General features: G+C 42.4%; 1 protein-coding gene across 1 annotated transcript in view; it reads left to right on the top strand.

The window, feature by feature from the left end:
- The first annotated feature begins 242 nt into the window (after nucleotides 1–242).
- tgfbr3 (transforming growth factor, beta receptor III) overlaps nucleotides 243–14,484 on the top strand; it is a 99,127-nt gene continuing 84,885 nt past the window's right edge. Inside the window, exons 1-2 of the mRNA XM_049587404.1 lie at nucleotides 243–471; nucleotides 4,631–4,790. Of these exons, the coding sequence (XP_049443361.1) occupies nucleotides 4,730–4,790 (61 nt within the window). The 5' untranslated portion in view covers nucleotides 243–471; nucleotides 4,631–4,729. The remainder of the gene's footprint in view (nucleotides 472–4,630; nucleotides 4,791–14,484) is intronic.

The raw sequence follows: 14,484 nt of genomic DNA, 5'->3' as shown, positions 1-14,484 counted from the left end.
TCATTTTAGGACACAGGGTCTTGGGAGAATATTGTGAAGAGGCTCATTACTTTCAAATGAAGGTAACTAGTGATATTGAGAGTGACTTGCCCAACACTGTTGATAGGTAAGCAGAAGAGGCTGGAGGACCTCCTGACAGTCCTGCAGGGGCTCCTGAGGAGACCGTGCACCCAGCTTTGGGAAGCTCTGCAGCAGCAGCTCAGCCTCCTCCCTCTAAGCCCCGCCCCCAGATGAAGCCCCGAGTAAAAAGGCAGATAGATAGTAAAGTGTTTAAAACTGTGAGCGAGAGGAGCTCCTTATCGACACTGTGGCAACATATAACGTCAGCTTCCTCCGTGACCGCAGTTTCCTCCAAACAACGGGATGGTGTGAACATCCAGAGGAGAGAAGAACAACTTTCATATCCTCACCCACCGGAGCGACTTCTACTTCAACCAAGTTTACTTGGGCACTTTCTGGAGACTCTGCATGGTACGTTTTAAGCAGCTAACGCTATCTGTAGTGACAGCTTAGCTTGTTTCTTTAAAACCGTGGTCTATCTGCAGACTGTCAGTGAACACAGTGTCTGCTAATAATGTTAAAACAATCTCTTCCAGCTCTCCGTGTTGACTTAACCGCCCATAAATCCAGCTGAACATCTGTCTCCTCACTTCTGCGCTGCTTCTTGCTTTCCGTCTTCAAGCTAACTTCAAGCTAAGTTAGTAGTTAGTATGTTCATGTTCACTTTACTACAGTTTGGGTCATGTTTTAGTTGAAAACAGGAAATAAAGAGGGAGCACAGGTGAACAGAGTGTGTTACAGAGGTGTTGCCCTCAGACAGAGAACAGCACGCTCTCTCAGTCCTGTGTGATGAAACGTGACTGTGACAGCGGAACCGTGCGTGTAATGTATTTTAGATTAAAGCTGCACTAGTCCAAAGACACTCGCTTATTCGCACATGACAGTGGAAACTTCCTGCGATTAAAGATGAGATGAATTGCTCTGTGTTTAAAGGCAGTGTTGCCGTTGCAGAGGATAATGTTGGTGTTTGTTTTGCACCCTGGAGGAACTGCAGAGTGTGGATGAATTTAATTAATTAGCACCTCTTAATAATGTTAATTGTCTGATGCGTTACACTGAGGAATTGGCACTGACTTGAGGTTGTTGATGCATGTTTACTGATTTTTAAAAAATCTTATCTGAGAAGCCAGTCCAGGGATATTCAGGAGGAAACATGTGAAAGCTACAAAACAGTAGGAGTGGGGGAAACATACATAAAGCATGGCGAGATATTTGTGTGGCATGATCTTATATTTATTAAATGAATTATTAATCTTACAAATACAAATCAAACTTGTGGTAGGCTACTAGAATAACATATGCAACTGCTTTTTCAGTCCACTAGATGCATTTTGCTGCAATAAAAACAACTGAAGTGAGATGCACAGATAAAAACTGTGTCATGTAAGATAATGCAGATGTTGACAAAGTCTTCCTTCTAAAAAAGTTGCAGCATATCGCAACCCATTTAAAATGACAACCTGATATGGTATTGTGACTGATGCATGGTGATAATATCGTATCATGGGGCCTCTGGTGATTCCCACCCCTACAAAATGAAGCTGCAAGCTACATATAAGTCAGAATGCCAAGTATTTATTCATTAATCGACTTATTCTCTGATAAATCGGTGAATCCTTGAGTCTGAAATTTCTGAAAACAACAGGAAAAAAATCCAAAGGTGATGTTTACATATTGCTTATGTCGTCCTTAATCCAGACATACAAATACCTTTGTTGTCTTTGTACATATACAATGAGATTCAGTGTGTTGTACCAAGCTACATCAGAGGAATAACATAAGAATATCAAATATATATATGTATATGTATGGATAGCAAGGATAAATATGCATGACGGTAGAAAAGGGAGTAAGATGTGTGTTTAATGTTTGTGCATGTGTCACAGCTCTAGGTGGATTTGAGACTGAGCACAAGTGACTTTAAAGTGGCAGCGCAGTTCTTAAACAGTCTGTTTACCTTATTTTATTCATTTTGCAACGGTGCAAAACAGAGAAAGGCAGCAAATCCTCACATTTAAGACACCACAACAAGTGAAAGTTGGTCATTTTTGCCGAAACTCCCCCCCAAAAAAACTAAATGAATGCAATGATTAAATGATTATGAAAGTCATTCAACTCATCGTTCCAGCTCTACTTTAAGACACTGGATGTCTACTTATACTTAGATGTCACACACACAAGTATTATGACTACTGCACACCTGACTTACCACTTGTTTTGAAGTTGATCATAGTAACAGCATGTGTTAAGGACCATCTGCATGGTGACTCAGTTGGCAAAGATGGACATCATGCACAGGTGTTTGGGTGTAAATTCAGCCCAGGATGTCAAACCACATGTTGTTTCAGGGCACTGAGGTGTGTGGGCACAGGGTCTCTTGCTCTGTTAGAAACGAGGCTGTGATAAAGACTTGAAGTCAGTCAGTCAGTCAGTCAATCAGATTGTTGCTTTAGCGATGGAACCGGAGTGGGAGGTTTGGTGGTTTGTCAGTCTTGAGCCTGTAAGAAAAGAGCTTATTTGAGGTCCTTTAACCAGGTCATAGGACCATATGAACATGTACATGACTTATGACGCAAACTGGTGTCAGATTAGTAAGTCTTAACATCTTACTCACGAGCCACAAGATGCAGTGTGTAACACACACACCTCAGCCTTTTGTGTCGCTACTCTCCTCACTCACGCCTCTGTGATTACAAGAACATAGTATATGCCCTCTGGACCTGACAACACTAAACTGCAGTGTATGCGTACGTGATGACACAGATATAAGCCAGGCCTTTAACACTGAAGTGACCACAAGTATGCGGCTAGGTTTCAGTAACGCGCCGTGCATTCAGTCTGGGGTCTGTGTGTTGCTGATGTACTTTCCAGATCGTCTTTGGGTGAAATAGTTGCTCGGCTTAGACGGTCAGGGTTGAAGAGAAGTCACATGAGGTGATTTAAGTTGTTGCTGCAACAAAACCTGCAGCACCGTGGCGTGGAGTAAAACCTGTACACTCAACCCCAAACAAGTAAGAAAAGGGGAAGCTTTGTTGCCCCATACTTAACATGAACATTTTAAATCCCATGTAATCTTTTAATAAGAACACGTTTCACATTAGGTCTTTAAATCTTCAAACCCGGTCTTAACCAACAGAGGAAGATACTGCTTTCTTTCAGTCTTCCTAAATGCCTCTTTCCTTTGATTTGGTCTCTGCCTCACAGAAGGTATTGCAACACAGTTTACCTTGGTTCAGTCAGCGAGGAGATGAAGGTCAAAGAGAGGCATAAATCAAACGGAGGGCACTGGCTCTCCTTGACTAGCTGAAAGTGTAATATTTGTCATGATCTTCCAAAATGACTTCCCAGCCCCTGCAGCTGCCGCACAGTCAAAGGCTCTTTTGTCCCCTGCACGCTGCTTGCACTGCAGAGCGATGCACCTTAGAACTTTATGCATCACTTCCCATGCACGCTGTACGGTTCACCACGAGTCAGATAGCTGCACATCTGTTTTCCTCCATGCGGCACTGTACTACGGGTACAATTCCCGTCACAGCGCCTTTACCTCGTGGTTTTGACATGCGACTCGAGTTACAGTTACAGTGTTGTCGTGAGAATCTGATGTGAGAAGTATGAGAAGTAGTGTGTTTAACATTTTCAGTGGACCACATCTTTCTAAAAAATGTTTTGGCTGTGGCTGCAAAACATGCTCTGTAACATACCGTTTGAAATGACTCTCCAATTTTGTACCAATTTAAAGTTTTGATAATCTAATTTTGAACCTTGTTTCACCATTTAAAGAAAACACAAGCCAAGATTATTTTAAGTTCTTACATTATTTTGGATATAATAGGCCTGAATTTTACAGCTGTGTGCGTCAGAATGCTTCCTGAAGTTGTGTAAACCCTCTGCTTCCCTACTCTGATCCTCAGACCTCTCTGACTTGATGCAATGGCAATGTGAAACCAAAAAAATTAAAGGTCCACCGTGTAGGACTTAATGATGTCTAATGGCAGAAATGGTATATAGTATTCATAACTATGTTTTCATTAGTTCATAATTAAAATATAGGAATTACTGTGTTTTTGTTACCTTAGAATGAGCTGTTTATATCTTCATAGGGAGCATGTCCTCATCATTTTTGCCACTTTTTGTCAATAAGTTTAGATTTCTCAAGTTAAAGCTTAAGGCGAGGTCACGTTGATTAACGCGGTGGTACGAAGCTGCTTACTCAAGACCCCAATGGAGTATTTAGTGTTTCCTGACGCTCTCAATTTAAGTACAGTAATAACCTGTGGCGTGGTCCAAAGTGTTTGACACCCAGCGAGCCAGTCAGCCGTCCCATGCTCCTCACACACACTGCCTGACCATGGGCACGGGAAGGTGTGTGCGGCACGGTCCTTTGAAGCATGCCTGACCCCTAATTAACCTTCCTGGATTAATCCCCTGGTCTCCAAACTGTTGCTTCTCTTGTCTCATCTCATCACTGCTACAGGGTGTATTAAGCAGAGCCCAGTTCCCTGCTGTTTGTCCATGCTTAGCACAACCTCCTGCTTCTGGTTGACTTTCTCTACGGTTGTTCACTTTGCAGCTGGGGCTTGAAGCTGACATCCTGCAGACTGCTTCATAGAGAGGGAAACCTTTGTGAGAAGGCCTGTTCGCCCACCATCCTCATACTGGAAGCTACAGGATGGCGAGAAGATTCCCCGTTCCCTTGTTACTTCTTGCAATATGCTGCCTGGCATCTGCAGGTAAGTTCCTCTCTCTGTTTAGCTACATGTGAAACTAATAGAGTTATCAGATACACGCCCATACAAATAACTCTCACTGGTAGGAGCCAAAGGCAAACCCATGCAACTCTGGCATCCGGAATAAAAGATATTGACTGTGCACCAAGCCTTGCAGGGTTGTGATGTTAGACAACCACAGCTTTGCCCATACTCGGGGATTTTCCACTGTTTCTCCCAGCATGCCTTTCTAGACAGTGCTTGTCAGAGGCGTGAGTAAGAGGGATTTACATTTAAGAAAGTGCTGACAAGTTCAATCTCAGAATACAAACACTCAGCAGGCCTACATGTATCTGTCAGATTGATTGGAATGAGGCTCAGATGCTGCCAAATAACTTGTAATTTACAGCCGTTAAACTGGCAAACACAAGGGGGAGAGAAAATAAGCAAGCAGGCTGCTACAAAGGTGAATACAGGAAATGGAGGTACGTTATCAGTGTGTCTTATCAATTCATGTAAGGCTCTGGATGATGTCACTTGCTGCCAAACAACTCTTCCTGTAAGAACTACATCTAATTGATGAGAAATACTTCACCTCTCACTCTGAGGAATGTGCATGCTACTTGTGACCTTTTATACTCCACCCTGCTTTCTCAGTAACCTCCATCTTCTTTTGCTCTCCTTGTGTCTGTACATTACTGAGATTGTTTCTGCCCCAAGAGGCAGTGACTGACTTCTTAGTCACTCCACCGAGATGTGGGAAATAGCTAATCTAATAATCATCCCTATAAAAGTAAATGTCCATTTTGTTATTCCTCTAACGATTAATACCAATAAATGGTGATTCAACTCACTTTATTATAGCTTTTAAAACGCGGCTTCAAACACCTGGTATAGACTATTAGACACCTGGAAACACGTCCACCACACAGGGAGTGTGGTTTTCCTTTGGCACAGTGGTGCTTTGAGCTAAAGGCTAACATCAAACTGACACACTTGCATTGACAGTGCCAACATGCTTGTGTGTAGTTTAGCTTAGCATGTTAGCACCTTAGCATTTAGCTAGTAATTAGCACTAAATACAAAAGCTGTGTTTCAGTTCCATCCAATACTTCACACTAAGTCCTCTTTAGAGATGAATATATGGCATAGGTTGTGCAAAATTAGGATATAATAAGGATGTGGGACACAGCAAAACAAATCCAAACTAAACTGGTCACACTGACATTTTGACTTGATGACAGCAGAGGATCACCAAAGTCGTAACGATTCATCCTTTGAGGGACCTGAATGTCTGTAGTGAATTCATAGCGCTCTAATAGTTGTGGATACATACCACTATTAATCAAAAATGTCTGTGACCATAGACTATTTCATTTGGATACATCACCTGGGGACCTTAAATGTTTGTACAACATTTTAAAGCAAGCCTTCCAATATTTTTGGAGACGTTGCACTCTGAACCAAAAAGGAGGATTGTTTTAACATAGTAACTTTACACTAATTTTACATTTGGCATGTTAATACAAATGCTAGTAATGCACCGTTTTGTCCACCAAACATTGGTATTATATCAGACCACATCTTCACAGTTGGTGCTTTCCCTTAGAAATGTCAGATTTCAGCCAAATTCATTTTAGCAACAAAAATACAACATGTAAAAGTTTAATTGAAAATGATCTCAACGTTTCCCCCAACAGTTGTGACACAGTTATTTGAATGAAAACAAATTCATTTCTAATCTAATTTAATTTGTTATTGCATAAATAAGTGAGAAGTTGGGTTGTGGTTGTGGATTTTGGATATTATTAGAGTAATAGACTTGCACTTGTATAGCGCCTTTCCAGTCTTCTGACCACTCAAAGCTCTTTTACACTGTGATTTACATTCACCCATTCACACACACTTGTGGCCAAGGCTACTGTACAAGGTGCCACCTGCTACTCAGTTTGTTTTTTAGACATTCATCTCGGGATTAGTATCTTGCCCAAGGATACTTTGACATGTTGCTGGGAGGAGCCGGCAATCAAACTGATGATCTTCTGATTAGTGGACGACCTGCGGAGGAATTGTTCCTGTCCCAACAAGTCCTCCAATCTATATGACCAAATAGGTAGTTTGTGTCTACCCTCTAATACGACCCACTGGAGTGGTTTCTAAATTAGGGCCTCTACTCATGGCAAAAGATCAACACGCCCTCATATCTAATGTCAGCATAGGCAGTATGCCAGTGAATCCCAAAATGACATATATGATTGTTAATGGTCGCAGTTTGGTAAAGTAAAAAAACTACTTGATTACTTTTAGGGACACACAATAAATTTGGCTCGTCATTGGTATCGGCTGATATTGGCTTTAAAATGAACTATTAGAATCAACCAACATGCTTTTCTTTAATTTGCACAATGAATAAATATTAGACATTCACAAGCTTTGTATTTCATGTCTCGTTCTGCTGGTGGGCCATCACGAGAAGAGTATGCATGCATAATATGATGTTATTTCCACAACAGAAGAGACTTGATGATCACTAAAATAAGGTGGGGAAAAAGTGGATTATATGTCGGTATTAGTTATCGGCAGATTAAGTTGTTATATATCAGTGTATTGGATATCGGCAAAAAATCCAGTGTCGTGCATCCCTAGTTAGCTTAAGGAAAAGATCATGTTTGGGTTAAAATAAGTATGTTTACTTAACTATCTTAACTTGCGTACAAAGGTGAAATAACTCAGTGTTGACTGTAGGTTTCACACAAACAGCGACCTCCTGGGTTAAAGTCCTGTTCTTGTTTGACCCGTCCAACAACCTGACCTCCTCCTGACTTAGACTTTGTCACTTTTTATACTACATCACCTGACTCCTTTGCTCCCATCATAATTATGACAGCCACGACAGTTCGTCGCCTCACAGTAAACATAAATATGGGTTGTAATAAGCTGCTTGTACAAACCTATAGGGTTGTTTTTGTCAACACTGGCTTCAGAATTCAGCAGCGGTTTTCATCGCTTGTTAACTTGACCAAAATATTCAGTTTCCTTACATAAGCCTGACAGACCCAGAGTGTGATGAAAAAGTTGGCACTGATCTGGCACAAACCACACCGAGAATTTAGTGCAGCCAGATTCCTCTTTTCCATTTTTCAAATTGCGAGATGTCCTGTTTACTGAGACGGGTTTCACAATATACGGCTTCGGACTTGAACTCACTTCAGCTCTAATCTGCAGCATCTCGTGTTGTTTTTCTGTGGTAGCTCAAGAATAATTACCCGGTAGGAGGCATGCTACATATCCAGCACTCCAAAAAAACAGTGTACGCATTTTTCATGCCTTCAGTCTGCCGCCATAGGTTATTATTTCAAAAGTTCTTCTCTATTCCCTGGAGGTTTAAACCGCACTCCAGAGAGCTGACTTTTACTCAAACAATAGCAGTGTATTCAGTGTGTGCTGTGGGTAGAGCAAACATAATTTCTCCCACAATGCCAGGATCTCTAACACAATGAAGGCACGTATAAGTTTTCCTCTAAATTCTTCCTCATACGGCACAGCGCATTGTTGTACTGTGTCACAAGGGACAGATATTTACAGTTGGACAACCAAATGCCCTTTCCCCCTAAGTGCACTGGCAGCGAGTGTGCTAAGTGATTTGTGGACACAAATCTCAAGATGGCCCTGACCTGATTCTTGAACAGGTAATAGGCAGTCTATTTGATATGTTTTTTAAGAATAAAAGACATTCTTCCACCTCCATTTGGCCAAATTAGCTTTAGTTTTTTGCACTTAGCTTATTAAATTTGTCATCTTTTTTTCACACCACCACTTCAGCCTATCTTTCACCTCTCTCTTTTTTTCTGACTATTTCTATCATCTTGCAGCATCTGTGTAAACAGTCACATCTGCCCTCTAAACTTGTCAGGAGAGCTCTTACGTAATGTTTAGATTAGTCTGCAATGAGTCTTCTCTCAGCGTAATGCTATCCAGGATCTGGGCCTCCCATAACTCTTAAAAGTCAGACCGAAAGCACCTTGACGTCCATATTTCAAGGCTCTGTTCTGCTGCTTCACTCGATTTTTTTTTTTTTTTTGCTGTTTATAGCTTTTTTCTTCCATATCCTTACTACCATTTTGTGGTTGCCTTTCCTCAGCCTGCCAGAGCGGTTATTTTGTGAAGGATATTTTGTGGACATTTGGGCAGAGTTTGGGTTTCGCTGTGAAATAGAGTCTTGTAGCAGCCATGCCAGATATTAATTTGAGGCACTTGCCAGAAACAGCACCGGCAGGATGCTGGTCACACCGGAGGCACAACGCCGGGCTGGTGACTCACTGAAAAACACACCAGCATCATTGACGGCAAAAGTACTTTCTCCTCCTCCTATAGCCTTTCCTGATATTACTTAAGGGGCGGTGTGATGAATGATGGTGCTATTAGTGCGAATCTGTCCTCAGCTGCTCATTGTGGAAGCACACAGTCTTAAAACTGGGGTTGTTAAATAAAACAATGACTGGAAAAGGGAATTGACTTGTGCTTATATTCACAGTGTATATGTTCAACTTTTTACAGTTAAGTAAACAACTTTCTCTCTGTCTGCATTTTTGTATACTCTTGGCAGACAACACTCACTCTGATGCCAAGAGCGGTCTTAATGTTCTTTCCCCACACAGTTGAGCAAAAGGTTCGTCTTTATATCCACAGTTCTTATAGGGCCAGCAAGAGGGGGACTGCCAAAATGCATTGTGCAACCGCTGTAATCTGAGAGGTGGGGTAGCCAGGGGGAGGAGAGAGGCAGGCGCAGGCGTGGGTCGTCTGGTCCAAATTGACACACTCCACACACGTACAGCGTGCCAAACCGACAAAGTCCCTTCCAGCATGCTAAACCAGATGTTGCCCTGTGATTCATGCGAGGAGCCGGAACAGCGCAGCACAGAGGCAGTGCGCTGCTAGGCAGAGTGGTTGGGATGTTTACATAGCAACGGGAGTCCCGTGTGTGTGTAATTACAGGTCTGCTCTCCCCCATGGTGAGGCCTTTATCTTAACAGCGCTGTCAAGGAGGAGGCAGCCATGCTGGCCCTGTTTATATCTGTTGCTTATTGAATAAAGGTCACCCATCTTAATTAACAGCACTGCATAAATTAGATTGTAGAATATTTACTTTGATTTACTCGCGCTTACTCCCTGACTCTCACACACACACACACAAGGAAGACGACCTGAATGAGCTGCAGCAGGCAGGTCTTTACAGATCGACTTGTATCTCCGTCCAGCTTCATCATATCTTGTCAGCCTCCCGTTAAGAGGAAGCTTACGCAAATCTGCAGGAGTAACCCGAATCCCACCCCTTTCCCTCTCTCTCTCTCTCTCTCTCTCCGTGTCTCCGTAGTTCCAGTAAGCAGGCGTGTAAATAATTTGGTCAAAGCCAGTAATGGGAGACAGCTGGAGTGATCGTGCGTTTTCCATAGTGTTTCATAGCCCTATGAAAAAAAAGCCACTGGAGCTGGGGAGAGTTAGAGTACGAGAGTTATGCGGAGTGTGACTTCATTGAAGAAAGAGAGAGTAATTGTAGAAAGTGGACTCCCTCTATTCAGATAACCTTCAGAAGCAGTGAGAAGAATTATATATTGTTTGAGGTGTAGTTTCCTTTTTTCAGTCACAACCACTGTGAGTTTATTAAAACTTGAGTTGCTTAATCACTTCGCAGAGGTGCCAAGTTTTGAGTGCGTTACTCTTTATCTGCAAAATAAGCCCTAATATGGGATTCTCACTGACGGCTTCCAGGTGGTGTCTTTCATCAGACCTGCCCCTCCAGGGGCCTCACCTTCCCCACTCCTTTTCCACCAGATGAGTCCTGCTGAAAGACCATGTCCCAATTTTGGAATGGCCCTTTGGAAAACAGGAGTGTCTGTCCAAAAAATGACAGCAGGCCCTTTACTTTGGCCTAAATAACAGATATTTGGGTTAGATCACAAACACACTCACTTGGAAATGCTCTGTTTTTCCACTTGTATTTCACAATTTGATTTCAGATAACTAATAGAAACACAAGTTTGGGTCTGTTTGTTTTAGAAATAAAATAACCGGTACTGTAATAGGCTTTTATGGTAGCTGGAATATAGCCTACTGTCATTATGTGAAGCATTTGCACATTAAAGAGAACGAATAAAAAGCTCCACTCATGAAAGTGACAATTCAGTGGCACATCTTTGTGTTGCAAGTTTATAGCATTTCCTCAACATCATGTAAATCATCAGCTATCTTTGTATTTTTATTTTTTACTGAACTTCTATTCATAGTTTTTTATTGTCCGGTGTCTGTCTAAACAAACCCAACATTTATCACACTTTCCGTTTGTTAACTGTCCAGTAAAGAGGCCTTCCCAGCATCCTGTGTACGTGTCAATACACGACGAGGCAGCACGGCATTTGACAAGTCATTCTTCTCCTTTGCCCTCCCTTTCCTGAAGATGAAGAACCCCGGAGGAATGTAGTCCCCTCCAGCTTGTGTGAAAACGCTGTCTGCCTTGCCCTTTCCTCACCTCTCTGGCCCCTTCACACTGGGCTCACACACTGGCACAAAGGCCCGGCATTGTTTCACTCTTTGCTTTCTGTTGATGGCAACCTGCTGCTTCTCAAAGGCCCCCATTATCACATCTGAGTGATGATGTTTTTGTAAAATATCACACGATCACAGGAAGGACATCTTTGGGGCTGCTATTTGAATGATGTTAAAACTAAACATCTATGCGCTAAATGTGCAGTGAGCCCAGACCTCTGTTCAATCTGTGGATTTTTGGAAGGGTGGGTGTGTCGGTGTAAGTCAATTTGGACATCTAGATTACAACAGATATGGCTAAGTATGGCTCTTTTTGACACCCAGATGCAACATCATTCTGATTAGATTATCCAGTTGAGACATGACATGGATGAAATGTGCAATCGTAATTGCAAACCCTGCTTCCAAAAAGAGTTGGGACACTGTGTAAAGCGTGAATAAAAACAGAATGCAGTAATTTGCAAATCCTTTTTTGACCTACACTCGCCGGCCACTTCAACTGCTCATTAATGCAAATAGCTAATCAGCCGTTTAGGGGGCATCAAATCAATACATTTAGGCATGAAGACATGGTCAAGAAGATCTGCTATAGATCAAACCGAGCATCAAAATGGGGGACAAAGGTTATTAAACTGGCTTTGAACGTGGCATGGACGTTGGTGCCAGACAGGCTGGTCTGAGTGTTTCAGTAACTGCTGATCTATTGGGATTTTCACACTTTTCGCAATTCTGAGAAATCACTGCACTTAAGGGGCAAAGCTATAACCAGCATTCACTGGCTGTGACCTTTGACCCTTTCAGGCAGCACTGCATGATAAAGTGACATGACCGTATAAAGGATATCACTACATGGTTGTCAGTAGACAAAGGATTTGCAAATCATTGCGTTCTGTTTTTATGTATGTTTTATGCAGTGCCCAACTTTTGTGGAATCTGGGTTATAAGTGCATTATGATTTATGGTGTTGTGTCGGCTCTACAACGTGTTTTCCAACATCTTTACATTCTGTGGCTTTTGGAATTTCCGGACTTAAAGAGAGCAACTCAACAGGCGTCCTTTAAGCTAACAACTAACCTTTTACCCCAGCCCCCCCATATTGACTTTCCATCACTGCTGACGGATGATATTAAATACTGTAAGTTGAGGGTTTCTGACAAGGCAGATGATCCAACACAAATGAAATGAGGCTGATATGAAGTTGGACAACACAAGTGACCCCAGGGCACACCTCCCTGCATCCCCCACTGGGTTTGAATCTTGGTGAATGCAGATGAACGGGCTGCTCCCGAACCCCCACCAAGCTGCTGTCGGAGAACATGGCTTTTGCAGGCATCTATGATTGATGAGTGAGATGCCCTTGAAACAGCAGGGCATACATTCTTCTCCATTGCCTTGTTTAATAAAGAAAGGCACTTCTGCTTGGGTACTGCAGTGTGCAGGGTGAGCTGATGGCTGATGCAGTCCACCTATGGTGTCTCAGCAAAATCATGTCTGGTTGAAACCTTCCCATTTAACCCCTGAATAATAATGCTGCTGCACTGTTGGTGCTACATTTTACACTTTCTCTGTCGTCACCAACCAAACCTTTACTTGGTCTGGTTCTGGTCAGGGAGTGTCAATGAATCATTTGTATCTGATTGATCCCTGGTAAGGAATTATGGTAAATTGTCGGTGAAGATTCTCAGTCATCCAGGTCATGGTCATCGTTGCCTACGATATTAGCACTTGCAATGATGGTAAATATTTTCTAAGTTGTACATCGTTTAAATGGTAAAGCTTTACTTTACTGATGCTGGACCACTTTGTGCAAATGGTCCTTGGTTGGTCTTAAGCATCGACCACATTTTAGTTACACCAACAGCCAGTTCTTGTTTCATGCCTGTGCTGACAACTTTTTTGTGCTTTGATATTATAGGTCCGGACAGCACATGTCAGCACCCATCAGTAAAGACATACAGTGGTAGCACAGCCAGTAAAGTCTTTATGCACACATGCTCGGTTGTCTCACTTTACACAGTGGCTCCTGTGTTCCTCTGGGATTTAGCCTTGTCATCCATCTCTTCAAAGCCCTCTGATTTATGTCTGCATTTGGAGGTAGAGAGAAATGTGCCCACTTCAATCTCCTCTGCTTGCCTGTGGCTCCGTATGCCGCTCGTAATTGGTCAAGTATGTTTTTCAACCAATGTTGATGGTTTACCAACAGGTGCCGAATTCATCTGTCAGGGCTGATGAATAATAACCAGGCTCACTGTCAGTAACAGTGTTTTACTTAGCCTACATCTCATTGTGCATAATATATCAGTCATTGTGTCTTTATCAATCAGGGATGTTTAATTTAACAAATAAATGTAGACATTCAGGATACGTTTTAATATCTTGGTGATCTTTTAACTTTTTCAAATCTTTCCAATACTTTTCAATTTTTTGTGTTTATTGCCACCCAGCAAATGTTGGTATGCTAACACTAGGTCTGGATATTAGTTCATTGAGTAGGTCTTTGGTTTTCAATTTTGGGGGCCCCTTGCCTAGCTCTGTGTCTCTCTCTGTACACTGGAGACAGTTGACATGTCTGCCCGCACACAAAGAGTGACAGGGCTAACTGATAGCAGCAGGTTTCCTGGTTATTTATGGGTTTTGGACCATCTAACGCCTTAGTTTTGGATGTTAGCTGCCTCTGCTGTGTTAGCTTGATCTAACTGGGCAGAGGTTGAACAGTTTGCGATGAGGAGAGCGGCACTGGAGATGGTACTTAAGCGCTGCATCTAACCTGTGTAACAGAAACACTGAAGTTTATAAGTATACCTCTCAAATCTGAAAGTTGGCGGAGCAAGTATGCTTCTGTGTGTCATTTTCACAGCTTTGTAAGACATTGTCTCGGGTTCGGAGCCTACTATTATGAGCCTTTCCTGACCCTTTCTACCCTGGTTGGGTTGATTGCTTGGTTGATTGCTATTGAAGCTCCGGAGCTCCAAAAATGTCTTTTGGGGCAGCCCTAATACACTAAATTAAGAAGTGGTGATTAGGGATGGGCAGCACAAGCAAAAACACTATTTGAAAATCGTGGCAACTATTCGACAATTTTTCGAGTAATCCCCCCCACGGAGCCACGCACACAGATCCATTCATCATTAAATGCCCGAACATACTTGGGCGGAACGTACGCGGTACGGACTCC

Source organism: Epinephelus fuscoguttatus, linkage group LG10 (genome assembly GCF_011397635.1).
Source record: "Epinephelus fuscoguttatus linkage group LG10, E.fuscoguttatus.final_Chr_v1".
NCBI lineage: Eukaryota > Metazoa > Chordata > Actinopteri > Perciformes > Serranidae > Epinephelus > Epinephelus fuscoguttatus.
This window is presented reverse-complemented; position numbering and strand designations above follow the sequence as displayed.